This window comes from Bison bison, unplaced genomic scaffold (genome assembly GCF_000754665.1).
Source record: "Bison bison bison isolate TAMUID 2011002044 unplaced genomic scaffold, Bison_UMD1.0 scf7180017864063, whole genome shotgun sequence".
Classification (NCBI taxonomy): Eukaryota; Metazoa; Chordata; class Mammalia; order Artiodactyla; family Bovidae; genus Bison; species Bison bison.
This window is the reverse complement of record NW_011494635.1, coordinates 8,459,877-8,474,195: the sequence shown is the minus strand read 5'-3', so window position 1 is coordinate 8,474,195 and position 14,319 is coordinate 8,459,877. Positions and strand designations below refer to the sequence as shown.

At 37.4% G+C, this 14,319-nt stretch overlaps 1 protein-coding gene across 6 annotated transcripts in view; it reads left to right on the top strand.

Annotated features, from left to right (window-relative positions):
• The window catches only part of ZMYND11 (zinc finger, MYND-type containing 11), a 76,446-nt gene that overhangs the window by 4,111 nt on the left and 58,016 nt on the right, over positions 1 to 14,319 (top strand). For all 6 annotated transcript variants that reach the window (XM_010836420.1, XM_010836419.1, XM_010836418.1 and 3 more), the window contains exon 2: positions 11,338 to 11,472. In XM_010836420.1, the coding sequence (XP_010834722.1) occupies positions 11,357 to 11,472 (116 nt within the window). In that variant the 5' untranslated portion in view covers positions 11,338 to 11,356. The remainder of the gene's footprint in view (positions 1 to 11,337; positions 11,473 to 14,319) is intronic.

Sequence of the window (14,319 nt, the reverse complement as noted above, 5' to 3'; positions counted from 1 at the left end):
GACAGACTTCACTTTCACTTTTCACTTTCATGCATTGGAGAAGGAAATGGCAACCCACTCCAGTGTTCTTGCCTGGAGAATCCCAGGGACGGGGGAGCCTGGTGGGCTGCCGTCTATGGGGTCGCACAGAGTTGGACACGACTGAAGTAACTTAGCAGCAGCAACATAAAAGTTTGAGAATCTCTATGATTAGAGTTGAAATGATAGAAATGAACATAATGGAAGGGAGATAAAATTCAAATCTAAATGCCCAGCAGTATGATGTAATAACTCACATGTAATATTTTAAACATATGTACTCCCTTAAGATTTTTTTATGTGCATGTGTGTGCCTGCTATTACTGTTTCCAGTTAGAAAATTCTTGAAAAGCTATTTATAGGCATACCTCATAGATACTGTGGGTTTTGCTCTAGACCACCACAGTGAAGCAGATACAATAAAACGTGAGTTTTTTGGTTTCCCAATATATATATTTAAAAGTTACATTGAGACTATACTGTAGTCTATTACGTGTACAATAGCATTATGTCTAAAAAAAAAAACATACCTTAATTTAAAAATATTGTTAAAAAAATACTAGCCATTATCTGTGTTGTGTCTGAGTGACTTCACTTTCACTTTTCACTTTCATGCATTGGAGAAGGAAATGGCAACCCACTCCAGTGTTCTTGCCTGGAGAATCCCAGGGATGGGGAAGCCTGGTGGGCTGCCGTCTATGGGGTCGCACAGAGTCGGACACGACTGAAGCGACTTAGCAGCAGCAGCAGCAGCATCAAAGATCACTGATCACAGATCACACTAACAAATATAGTAATAATGAAAAAGCTTAAAATGTTGCAATAATAACCAAACTGTGACAGAGAAACAGAATGAATGCTGTTGGAAAAATGGCACCAATAGACTTGTTCAATGCAGGATTGCCACGAACCTTCAATTTGTAAAAACAGTATTTGTAAGGGGCTACAAGGTAAAGTGCAATAAAACAAGGTATGCCTGTAGTTTGTATTGTGAAAATACTATACAATATTTGATGTTAAAGTTACTTACAAATGCAAATAAATAGTATTAAAAGTTAAATAAAATATTTATTTGGAAATTTAAATATTTATAGAGAGCAGTATGTATTTAGTAGGCAAATTTAGCAAATTGTTAGGCTTAGATACTCAACTCAATTTTACAAATCTAATTTATGTACAACTAGTAAATATTTAGACATTGAGCTAATCTTTCATTGTATTTTAGCAACATGCTTTCTATTCAGTCAATACATAAATGGCTAATATTTGCCTAACTTTATGTGAAATTAAAGAAACGGATAGAAATAACAATGGAATACTGTCAAAATAGGGTTTTTAAGGGATCATATGGACTCACGAGAGGAATATGTTGAGCAGATTACACTGTTCTTATACAGTAGTTGGAAAAATGTGTTTTGCTAAAAACTTATACACAGTATTTGCCTTTTTGTAAACTGAGGAACATTTAAGTCTAGTAAACTAATTTTAAATAACTGCTTTTATAAAGTTGTTTTGTAAGATCACATTAAAATATATTGACATTATTTATAATAAGTAGAATATGTTTTAATATCTTGTGTTCATTCGTTCATTCACATTGTTATTTATTGAGACTGCTTTATACTAGACACTTGGTAACGAATTACTGAAGCAAATGCAATAAGGTATAACCGAAGAAATTAAGTACAGGTGCTATAGAACCATATATATGAGTTAAGGCATGTTGTATTTGAGCTGAAATTACTTTTGAGTTCTTAACACTGATTTCAGATTCATTCTGATTTTAACTTTGTGACTTTTATTAGCTACTTGATGATTTTTAAAGGCAACTTTATTACGGTTAGTAATTTTTTTATTCCTTTGTTATTATCTAAGCATTTAAATGAAAGGTAGACCCACTTAAAATCATTAATATCTTTTTGTAATTTGACCTCCTTGTATGCTAAGTAAACTTAAAATTTAAAGAAAGAGTACATCTTTCCTATCCGTTTACCATGTAAATGAAAGAAAGATACATACAAATATTTAGAAGTGTATTGAAGAGCTTGTTGTGCAGTGCTGTGCTTGGTTGCCCAGTCGTGTCTGATTCTTTGTGACCCCATAGACTGTAGCCCACCAAGCTCCTCTGTCAGTAGAATTTTCCAAGCGAGAATACTGGAGTGGGTAGCCATTCCCTTCACCAGAGGATCATCCTAACCCAGGGATTGAACCCAGGTCTCCCGCATTGCAGATGGATTCTTTACCATCTGAGTCACCAGGGACTAACTTTCTCACTGAAGTTTTCGTCTTGCGTTACACGGGGCAGTCATTGTCTCAAGGAATCTTCTATTGTTCCCATTGCTGGATAAGTTGACTTTGGCTTGAAATAGCTAATTTCTTATTTTTAACTCTTTATTTTATATCGGAATATAGCCAACTATCACTATTGTGATAGTTCAGGTGGACAGCAAAGGGACTCAGCTGTACATGTACAGGTGTCCTTTCTCTCCCAAGCTCCCCTCCCATCCGGGCTGCCACACTGGACAGTTCGCTGTTCTATACAGTAGGACCTTGTTGGCTATCCCTTTTAAATGTAGCAGTGTACGTGTCCATCCCAAACTCCCTATCTCTTCCTCCTATCCTTCCCCACTGGCAGCCATAAGTTTCTTCTCTAAGTCTGTGGATCTGTTTTATAAATAAGTTATTTGTATAATTTCTTTTTAGATTCTGCATATAAGTATGTCATATGGTATTTCTCCTTCTCTGTCTGACTCCACTCAGTATGACAAGCTCTAGGTCCATCCATGTTGATGCAAATGGCATTGTTTCATTCATTTTAATGGCTGAGTAACTTTGCATTGTATGTATGTACCACATTTCCTTTATCCAGTCCACTGTCTGTGAACTTTTAGGTTGCTTCCATGTCTTGGCTGTCATAAACAGTGCTGCAGTGAACATTGGGATACATGTATCCTTTTGGACTTATGTTTTTCTCCAGATATATGACCAGGAATGGGATTGCAGGGTCATATGGAAGCTCTGTATTTAATTTTTAAGAAACCTTCATACTGTTCTCCGTAGTCGCTATACCAGTTTATATTCCCGCCAACAGTGTAGGAGGATTCCCTTCTCTCTACACCCTTTCTAGCATTTATTGTTTGTGGATTTTTTGATGATAGCCATTTTGACGGCTGTTAAGCAATATCGCAGTGTAGTTTTGATTTGAAGCAATATCTCCGTGTAGTTTTGATTTGCATTTCCCCAATAACTAGCACTGTTGAACATCTTTTCATATGCCTCTTGGCCATCTGTATGTCTTCTTTGGGGAAATGTCTACTTAGGTTTTCTGCTCATTTTTTGATTGGGTTATTTGTTTTGATGGTGTTAAGCCTCATATGTGTTTGTGTTAGTTGCTCAGTCTGACTCTTGGCGACCCCATGGACTGTAGCCGCAAGGCTCCTCTGTCTATGGAATTCTCCAGGCAGGCATACTGGAGTGGATTGCCATTCTCTTCTTCAAGGGATCTTCCCAACCCAGGGATCTAACCCAGATCTCCTGCATTGCAGGCAGATTCTTTACCGTTTGAGCAACCAGGGAAGCCTCATGAGCTGTTTGTAAATTTTGCAGACTAATCCCTTGTCGGTCAGGTCGTTTGCAGATATCTCTCTCAGTCTACAGGTTGTCTTTTCTTTTTGTTTATTGTTTCCTTTAAAATAGATCATTTCTTGAAAGTTACTCCAAGTACGGAGGCTTCAGGATTCAGAAGGGGTTTATTGTCTAAAAATAAAATAATATGAAATGTGGTGAGGAGAGAACTGATGAACTGATTGGTAGCATGCCTAGGTTCACATCATGTTGATGCTCATCAGTGGGGATATTACACAAGGTTTTCTTATGTTTAATAACTATAGGAAGATTTTTTAAAGAGCAATACGCTTAATGAAGGCTAAACTATCTCAGCTTGAAAGTTATTATGAACACTATAGTTTTTTGTTTTTGTTTTTTGGTAGATTCTTGATTTATCTGCTTATTGATTGCTTTTCTGTTTCAAAACTGCATCTGAGAAATACTGTTAGAGAGATAAAGCTCTTAATTTTCAATTGAGTTTTGACATGAAGCCCTTCTCAAATTAATATGGAATATATCTACTTCAGCTGGCCAGTACTTGTAGGAACAAGTGAGATTAATTTATTTGGGCTTGCTATTGATATGTGTAAAAGTTTTTTGGGGCATTTTATTTACCATTAGCAATGTTATCTTTTTAAAAATTAATGAATTATTTATTTTTGGCTTCACTGGGCCTTTGTTGCTGCGTGTGAGCTTTTCTCTAGTTGTGGAGAGGGGTACTCCCTAGTTGTGGTGTGTGGGTTCTCTCACAGACATAAAGAACAGACTTGTGGACACAGTGTGGGGTGAGGAGGAAGGAGAGAGTGGGATATAGGGAGAGAGTAACATGGAAACATACATTACCATATGTAAAATAGATAGCCAGTGGGAGTTTGCTGTATGATCCACTTCAGTTCAGTCGCTCAGCCGTGTTGGACTCTGCGACCCCGTGGACTGCTGCATGCCAGGCTTCCCTGTACTGACTCAGGGAACTAGGCAGGGCTCTCTGTAACAGCCTAGAAGGGTGGGATTGGGAGGGAGGCTCAAGAGGGAGGGGACATATGTATACCTGTGGATGATTCGTATTGATATTTGCCAGAAACCAACACAATACTGTAAAGCAATTATCCTTCAAGTAAAAATAAACAAATTTTAAAAATATTGCACTTAGTGTAATGTCAAAATACCTTATGTTTTTTAGTTTGAAATACATACATTCTTATTCTGCACATATAAGTAGGCTCCCGATTGTGATCAGTATTTGTATTAGATTGTTTTAGTTCAGAAACTTCCATTTGAGTAACTTGAAAGTTAAATTTTTATGATTATTGAAATAAAAAGTTGTAGTCTCAGTTATTTCCAAGTGAAATAAAAGCTGAACAGCTACCAATACAAAGTTAGACTTTGTCTTGATTCATTTGTGTATTTAAACAAATCCTAATGAAAAACATACTGTTGTAAACCTTAGTTGCTGTAGTGTTTGCATCTTTTAAATAAATTCTTTGGGATTTAGGGTGACACGTGGGAAGCTCCTGATAGTACACTGGTTCTCAAGCATGACTGAGCACCTGAATTTTTTTCTTCTTGACAAGAACATTAAGCCAGAATCTCTGGGGATGGTTCTGGGCTCTATTTTAAAGTTCCAGTTGGGTTTTTTTGTTTGTTTAACTTTTTAAATGCCACACTTTTATTTTTAAGTAGTCCAAGTATATATGCCTTCTTCTAGAAAGTTCTTTTTGTAATGACTTATAGAAAACGATGTACCCTGTGACGTTTAGCTGCCTGTCTCAGAAATTATTTTTCAGGAATCTTAATCTTGAAGTTTCCTACAGAGGATAATCTAAATGACCTGAAAAATAAATGTGTCCCAGAAGAAAACTAGTAGTCTTTTCAGGTTCCTCAAAAATACTCTGGCATTGTTGCTTTGCTGATGATCAGGGGGCTGGATAGCAAAGGTGGGGTTGGTTAGTGTTTCCTAATGGTCCTGCATTGTGTCTGGTTCATTGATGTCCAGGCTGCCACCCAATTCAGTGTCTCTGAGATTTCCTGTAGTTTGAGCAGCAGCCTAGTGTTCTGCAGGTTGTGGAGTAAGCTGGTGACATTGACAGGTATCAGAAGCACCTGGGCAGTTGGTATGCCAGCCATGGTGAAGTTGTGCCTACAAGTGAGTTAGACCACCTGAGGAGGTTTTCCTGGCACTGCTGCTGAGCAGCCTCGGTATTCTTGGCTTTTGTCTGCATGTCAGGTGGTCCTTGATGTTCCTCCAGATTGAGAGTGTCGTTTCCACTTACAGAGTCGGAGCAGAGCAGGAGCAGCTTCATTGTCTTAATCGAGTCCCAGAAAAATCCAAGGGAAGAAGCCTGTGAGCAGTGAAATTCACTGCCACTCCAGTTACTGGTGACCGACACCTGCCTTCTCATGTTTTTGCACGTCTACCAGAGGGCTTCCTGAGGACCTGTGGAGTGTCTGATAATTCCCACGGGTTTCTCTTCTTTCCTCTCTAATGTAGACTCCATCAGTCTGCAGAAGTCAGGGCTTTTAGAGGAGGAGGAGTGACCTGGAGAAGCCTCCTTTGGCTTGGTTGCTGACTGTTGGTGTTGTCTTCAGCAAGTTCTGAACTGGTCATTTGCTCTTCCAGCTGGTTGGCATAGCTTCGTCTGCAGTTCATTTCCCACTAACATCAGTCCTCTCAGTTTTTTCTAATTATTTTAAAATATTTCAAGTCAGATTTTCTTAAATAAACATAATTTTCTCAGTTTTAGATGACCAGATAGAGTGAGGAATTATGGCGTTAGAATCCCATTTTAAATAGAATATTCCTATAAAATTGGACCTTGAAGAATAGAGTGGAAAATGTTAGATGAGTATACTATTACAAGTCTGTTTGCTTCTTACACATTATTAAATAATATCTTTTATTCAGCATCTGTAATTATCCCTATATCTGCTGCCTTCTACTCCCAAATTTTTCTGGAGTTCTAGGCAAGTGGCTTGCTTTCGTCACTATTTTTCAGTTGCTAAGTCGTGCCTGACTCTTTGCAACCCCATGGACTGGAGCATACCAGCCCTCCCTGTCCCTCACTATCTCCTGGAATTTGCCCAAGTTCATGTCCATTGAGTTGGTGATGCTATCCAACCATCTCATCCTCTGCCACACCCTTCTCCTTTTGCCTTCAATCTTTCCCAGCATCAGGGTCTTTTGCAGTGAGTAGGCTCTTCGCATCAGGTGGCCAGAGTATTAGAACTTTAGCTTCAGCATCAGTCCTTCCAGTGAATATATAGGGTTGATTTTCATTAGGATTGACTGGTTTCCTCTCCTTGCAGTCCAAGGGACTCTCAAGAGTCTTCTCCAGCACCACAATTTGAAAGCATCGATTCTTCAGTGCTCAGCCTTCTTTATGGTCCAGTTCTCACTTCTATACATGACTACTGGAAAGACCTTAGCTTTGACTGTACTTCCCTATGTAAATTTGACCTTCCTTTGTTTGGCCAGAAACATACAACTCCTGTATTCATTGTGTGTCTTCACTTTTTGCGGAGTATATGTTCATCAAAGATGTTTGGTTTTTTTGTCCACTTTTGGGGGGAGGGGCAGAAAGGTCTTTTACTCAGCATCCTAACATCCATGATCTAAGGGTATCCTTCTTAAAGCAAATCACGGCTACTCGCCTAAGTTTAAAATCCTCTCAGTTACTGCCATTGAAATTACTTGGAAATCCACGCTGGTTATTCTGGACTTCGGATCCTGCATGGTTTGATCTTAGATCCTGCCTCTCTGCCTCTTTTCACACAGCACCTCTCTTTATGACATTCCAGCCACTGTCTTTTCTCCCCTTGAAATATACCAAGTCTTTCTCACTATGACCTTTAACTGGAAACTTTTACCTTTTGACTACATTTACCCATTTTTCTCCCACCTTCCCTGCCTTTGGCAACCATCAGTCTGTTCTCTAAATATATAAGTTTGGTTTTTAAAAAAAATATTTGGCTGCACCAGGTCTTAGTTACAGTGCACAGAATCTTCGATCTTTGTTTTGGCACCTGGGATCCTTTAGCTGTGGCATGCAGACTCCCAGCTGCACCATGTGGGACCTAGTTCCCTGACCATTGCCACCAGACCACCAGGAAGTCCCTATTGTGAATCAGTTGCAGTGAATGTGGTGGTACAGCTATCTTTTTGAGATAGAGTTTTCATTTTCTTCAGATAAATACCTAAAAGTGTAATTACTGGATCATATGGGAGTTCTGTTTTTCATTTTTTTCCTCCATTATATTTTATTACATGATATTGGATATAGTTCCCTGTGCTATACAGTAGGACCGTGTTGTTTATCTATTCTGTAGATAATAGTTTGCATCTGCTAATTCCGAACTCCCATCCATGCCTCCCTCCTTCCTCTCCACCTTGGCAACCATAATTCTGATCTCTGTGTGTCTGTTTCTGTTTGGTAAATAAGTTCCTTTGTGTTATATTTTAGATTCCACATATATGTGATATCATATGGTATTTGTCTTTGTCTGATTTCATTTAGTATGATCTTCTCTGGGTCCTTCCACGTTCCGGCAAATGGCGTTATTTCATGCCTTTTTTATGGCTGAGTAATTTCCATTATGTATATGGACCACATCTTCTTTATTCATCTGTTGGTGGACACTTAGGTTGCTTTCATGTCTTGGCTACTGTAAATAGTGCTGCTCTATGAACATAGGGGTGCATGTATCTTTTTGAATTAGAGTTTTCTCCAAATAAATGCCCAAGAGTGCAATTGCTGATGGTAATTGTATTTTTAGTTTTCTGAGGAACCTCCCTACTGTTTTCCATAGTGGCTTCATCAATTTACATTCCCACCAACAGTGTAGGAGTGTTCCTTTGTCTTTACACATTCTCCAGCCTTTCAGAGACTCAGAACAGCCATCTCAGTATTGAAAGAGAGGAACAAAATCAGGGCCTGATACTACCCGACTTCAAGATTTATTATAAAGATATAGTACTTAAAACAGTGTGGTATTGGTGAAGTAACAGTCAGTTACATAGATTAGTGGAACAGAATAGAGAGTTAATTTTGGTTAAAGGCATAGGTTTGTGTTTAGGCTCATTTTTGTATGTGTGGATGTCCAGTTGTACAGCAACACTTGATGAACAGACGGCTTGATTGCATTGCGTTTGCTGCTTTGTCAGGAATGAGCTGACTCTGACACTTAACAGCTGGTAGGTCTGTTTCTGGGCTCTCTCTTCTGTTCTGTCTGTGTGACTTGGATAGGTAGATCTCAGAAATCTTGGTTTTAACTTCACATCTGTTTTCCTGAAATGTAGCATTGGTTAATTCTTTAATCTTGAATTTAATCATTTCTAGGAATTAAGTGACATCACTTTTAAAATTTCTGCTACCAGTCTCTACTATATTCTCCTGTTAGATAATAGTTATATTTGCTATTTATTTTAGTATTTGTAAATGTTAACTTTGTTATTATATATTTTCTGTATTTCTGAGTAAAGTATTCTTAACTTTACCTGCGTGTATTTTGAAAACATCTTACAAGTTGAGTTACATGTCAACTGTACCTGTTTGTATTCCATTGTTTGACTCAGGGATTGTAATATGCATCCATGATTTAATATACTTCCCCTTGAATTAATGTAATAAATACCACTTCACATAAAATGTGAGAATTTACAATGATATAACTGCTTACTACCTCTCCCCGCATGTGTATTATTCTTGTCATCTATATTGTGCTTCTACATATGTTGTAAATCTAATGATACCTAACAGTTATTTTTATGTTTGCTTTAAACAATCAGTTATCTTTTCAAGACTTAAGAAATTTTATATTTTCCCACATTTACCATTTTGTAGTGTTACTTAATCTAGAAGTAATGTCTCTCTGGATTCTCACAGCATATATTTTGGACCATTTATGTCGTATATGATATTATAATTAGTAGTGCCATGTATATGTCAAATTTCCTCTGCTAGTTTTAGGTCATTTTCTGTCAAGGACTAGAGTTTATACATTTAAAAATACTTCATTGTGTTTAGCACAATGCCTTACACAAAATAGGCAGCTATTTTTCTTTAAGCGTGTGAAAATGAAATTTTGTTCTTTTATCTGGGTATTTGTATAATCTGACAAGTTGTATTATTGTGGTTCACCATTAGATGTCACTTTTACCAATAAATTCCTCATCATAATGTTACTGGGTTTGGAAACTTGACATACCTGTACTAGTGCACTTAAACTGAGAAGTTTCTGTATGTTTTAAAGTTTCAACTTTTTAGAAAAAGACACATTTGTAAATCATAATTAAAATTTAGAAAATCTTCTAGTTTCATATTTCAGTCTATACTGTACAACTAATTATCCTGAAGTTTTCTTGAAAACTTGAATGTTGGCGTTATTGTTTTGATTCTGAACTGATTTTGTAATTCTGAAAAGAACTGTCTTATTTCAGGAGCCTAGCTGATCCTAGATTCACCAGAAGTGAGTCTCTGTTAAACTGTGGCAACTGCTGGCTCTCTTTGGGATTTTGGAGAAGTAGGGAGAACCGACTTAGCCGTGAAAAGACGTGTGGAGGCGGGGAAAGGGGTCTGCGAGGCTCTGCTGACTCCCCAGAGCACAGGGAAGCGCAAGGAAGCTCGGAGGAGGAGCATCCCTGCTGCTGAAGGATCAGGCCAGGGAGCGTGCAGCCATCCCCAGAGCTTTGCTTGTCTGTCTTATGCCTTTGGGCCTCGGCATCGTAACCTGTGTGCTTTAGGGCTCAGGCCTCTCGTTGCCCAGCAGGTCTGTGCCCGTGCCCAGTGGGGAGTTCAGACGTGTGGCCTCTTCATGTTGTACCATCGCTTAGCAGACATTCAGGCTGCAACTCTGTTTTTTCCCCCTAGTCTTGCCAGGATGTAGCCGGTGGCCTTTTGCCTCAGTCTGTTCAGAATATAGAAATCTGAGTAAATTAACAATGTTGATTGCTTATAACTTAAAGAATGGCTGGCACCTGAACCTTTCCGATAATGTGGGTCCTTTCATGTCATCACCGGTATACCAACTGCCAGCCTTTGACACCTCAGTCAGAAACAACTGTTCTGTACTTTCTGTTTGTGGTCTTATTTTTCTTTAAAGGAATGTTGTTTTCATCTATCAGTATGTCTATATTGAATAAAGATATTCACTCTTTGCAACCCCATGGACTGTAGCCCACCAGGTTCCTCTGTCCATGGAATTTTCCAGGCAAGAATACTGGGCTGGATTGGCATTTCCTTCTTCAGGGTATCTTCCCAACCCAGGGATCAAACCTGGGTTTCCTGCATTGCAGGCGGAGTCTTTACTGTCTAAGCCAGCACGGAAGCCTCTTTCATGATGAAGTACCTAATAATTTGGACATTTAGTTTCCATTTTGCATTGATCTGTCAAATTACACGCAATGTAATATCAAAAAATGAAATTTTATGTAGTAATATTTTTGCTTTATAATAAGTTTTATATGTGTATTTCTTTGGTGTATTGATGTAAGATGACTGCTCCTTCTTGGGCAGACCTTTTTGACTATTGGTCTTTTAGTGTCATTCTTTGTGAAGTAATGAAGTGAAAATTTTAATGGAGTAATTGGTGATGTGGATGGTAGAAAATAAAAAGTTGGCTGTACTATATAGTGAGGTGCTGACTGTTAACTCACTTATATTGATGATAATTGATTTGGTAATCTGTGCTTTTCCCTTATGTTTCCATATATTGCTACAGCTAAAGGAGTAAACAGGTCATGGCACGCTTAACAAAAAGACGGCAGGCGGACACAAAAGCTATCCAGCATCTTTGGGCAGCCATTGAGATTATACGAAATCAGAAGCAAATTGCCAACATTGACCGTATTACAAAGTAAGTCATTTTATACAGACAGATCTCTCAAATTTTATGTGGAATTTTGGGAGAAAAGGTCCAAGAATCATTTATTTATTATGTTAATCAACATGTATTACAAAGTACTAGTCACTTTTTGCCTTGTAGGATTGTAAAGTTGTTAGGGAAATACTGAAACATGCACAAGCACCTTGTGTTTAGAGGTTATATAGACTATCAATGTGTACTATTTCCAATAGTACACTAATACATTTTTAGTATTCAAAATTTTTTTAACTCTTGAAAGCCAGTCTTTATTTAAGTCTTTTATCAAAAGGTATTTGGTTAATTACTTTCTTCTATGTAAACTATCTAAAAGTCTACTGGTCATTGTTTATTTTAATGTATGAATAATATATGCTACCATATAATGTGGTGTAGGTACGGTACATAACTTATTATTAGTTTGTAGTACACTAACCAGAATTTTCAACAATTTCATTCTATATTTTTAAGTTACAGACAGTATATCTTCAGCTGAAAGAAGGAAGTTCTTCTTTATTTTATTTTCCATTGCTATTTATCTCAATGGTCCAGGATTCAGAATAGCAAAAAATCTGACTCCTGTATGAATGCTCTGTTTACATGTTATGTACTAATTATAAGGGAATCTTCAAATAGAAATTGATTTTGTTTTGCTTTGTATTTTTAAAGGAATACAATTAAATTAATCTTTTTAAAATGTTTTAATTTTTTAGAATAATTTCGATAGAATTTCTTTATACTTGTTCTCTGACACATCCTTTAAACGTTAACTATGAAAATGGAAAACAGATGATTTACAAAAGCTCATTTAAATAAGCGATTATTTTTGTCCTTGTTAATAGGCAACAAAGTTAAGTAATATATGTTTATGTTTTTGTCACGTAGTCATATTCTAGTGAAGAGGTTTATAAAGGTTACTTAAGAGGGAAAGGCCAGGAGAAAGAAAGATGGTGTTGTATGTTGTTTTAACTCTGTATCCTTTCTTTGGATATTTTAAAGTTGCCCATGTACAACTCCCTCCTATAGGTGACTCGAAGGGGAAGAAATAGGTAATAGCTGTGTGGAAAATAAGGATAAAATAATAGTATATAATAAATAAGTTACCTTTAATATTGGTGATATTGGAATAAAAATATTTTTAAAAAACCTCTAAGTACAGAAATATAAAAGTATTTTCCTATGGTTTGGATTTAAAAAAAAACCAACATAGTTTGTTTATATCAAAATTTACAGATGAATGGTGGAAATAAGATACTGTTCTTTGCATTTAATTTTTAAAATTCATTTAATCTTGACTGAACTATTTCAACTTACAGGCTGTTACTTCTTCTTAATTCATGGCATCTTTCTCTAAAGCTCTAGGGACATTCTCTAGGAACCTGTGGGAATCTCCAGGTGAGGTATTCAGAGTTTGTCCGCCAAGGTTGCTGACATGTGTGTCAGAGTAGTCTTTGGATGACCAGGCTGTGTGTGCTTGGGTTTACATGTTAAATTGTGAGAGACTCTCAGAGGCTATGGACAGCATTGCACACCTCTTCTCGGTATGCACAATGGACTGTCCATAAACATTCTCTCTTCTCCTTTCCTTATCAGTACAGCCTTAAGGGTGCCAGGGTGTATTTTCCTTCATGTCCAAAGGTTCGTCCATAGGTCTTAAGATAGCTAAGAATAAATTCATTTATCTGTCAGTTAGTCATTGTTATATCAGTCTTATCTAAAGATGAAAAAAAATAGAAAATCAGAGAATGTGTGTTTGAGAGGTTTCTGGTGTTCCTTCTGCCTCGTCTGAGAGTATGCTGTGTCTCTTTTTAGTACGGGATGCATTCATAGCATCTAGTACTTTCATAACACTAGTCACATGTAATTATTTCCCTGCCAGACTGTCAGCACCAGAAAGGAGCTGTCTAGATAACTGCCTAGCCCAGTGGTGTGGCTTCTCAGCAGTGTTAATTTCCTTGCTTGTAACCCTTGCCAAGGTAAGGTAGGAAGAGGCATTGGACCATGACAGGAAGTCAGATCTTTTGCTTTAAAACCTAATCATCTTATTCTGTTTTCTAAGTAGGTAAATACTTCTCAAACTTTAATGGTAAATCAAGGTACTCAGTTACAACTAAGTCTGAGCACAGAAGTGCCTTTCCATCTTTATCAAATATCTTAAGCTGCTGAAGGTTTTAGTGGAGTTACTATGAAGAATGTATATGTAGTCATTAGGTTTCATCCTGTATTTGACTGGTGAGCTACTCCCTAAGATAAAAGTTGCACAGTTTCAGTCACACATTAAAAGTTTTGGGCTTTGGGGTCATGACTCTTTTTACTTAGAAGTCTGGCAATCCTAAACACTGTAGTTTACCACTCGCTCTATGTTTCAGTTCTGCTGCTTTTTATTTGAAGTGTCTTTTTAAAGACATTTTTAATTTATGTTTCTCATTCATCTTTTTTAAAATAATAGCAATTTTGTTGATTTTTTGGTCACATCACATGGCATGTGGAGTGTGGGTTTTTAGTTCCCCAACCAAGGATAGAAGCTGCCCCTGCTGCAGTGGAAGCCCAGAGTCTTACTGGGGCTGCCAGGGAAGTCCCTCTCATTCATCTGTTTTTATTTTTGTTTTTTCTTTGCAATTTATTTATCTAAGGACTTGGTTCATTTACTCTGTGGCTTCTTATAGTCTGCCTTTGTGATTGCATCCCTGTGGTGTGCCTTATCCTGATGCTCATTTCTTTGCATCTCATGGAGGCTACTAGAGATCTCTTCAAGAAAATTAGACATACCAAGGGAACATTTCATGCAAAGATGGGCACAATAAAGGACAGAAATGGTATGAACCTAACAAAAGTAGAAGA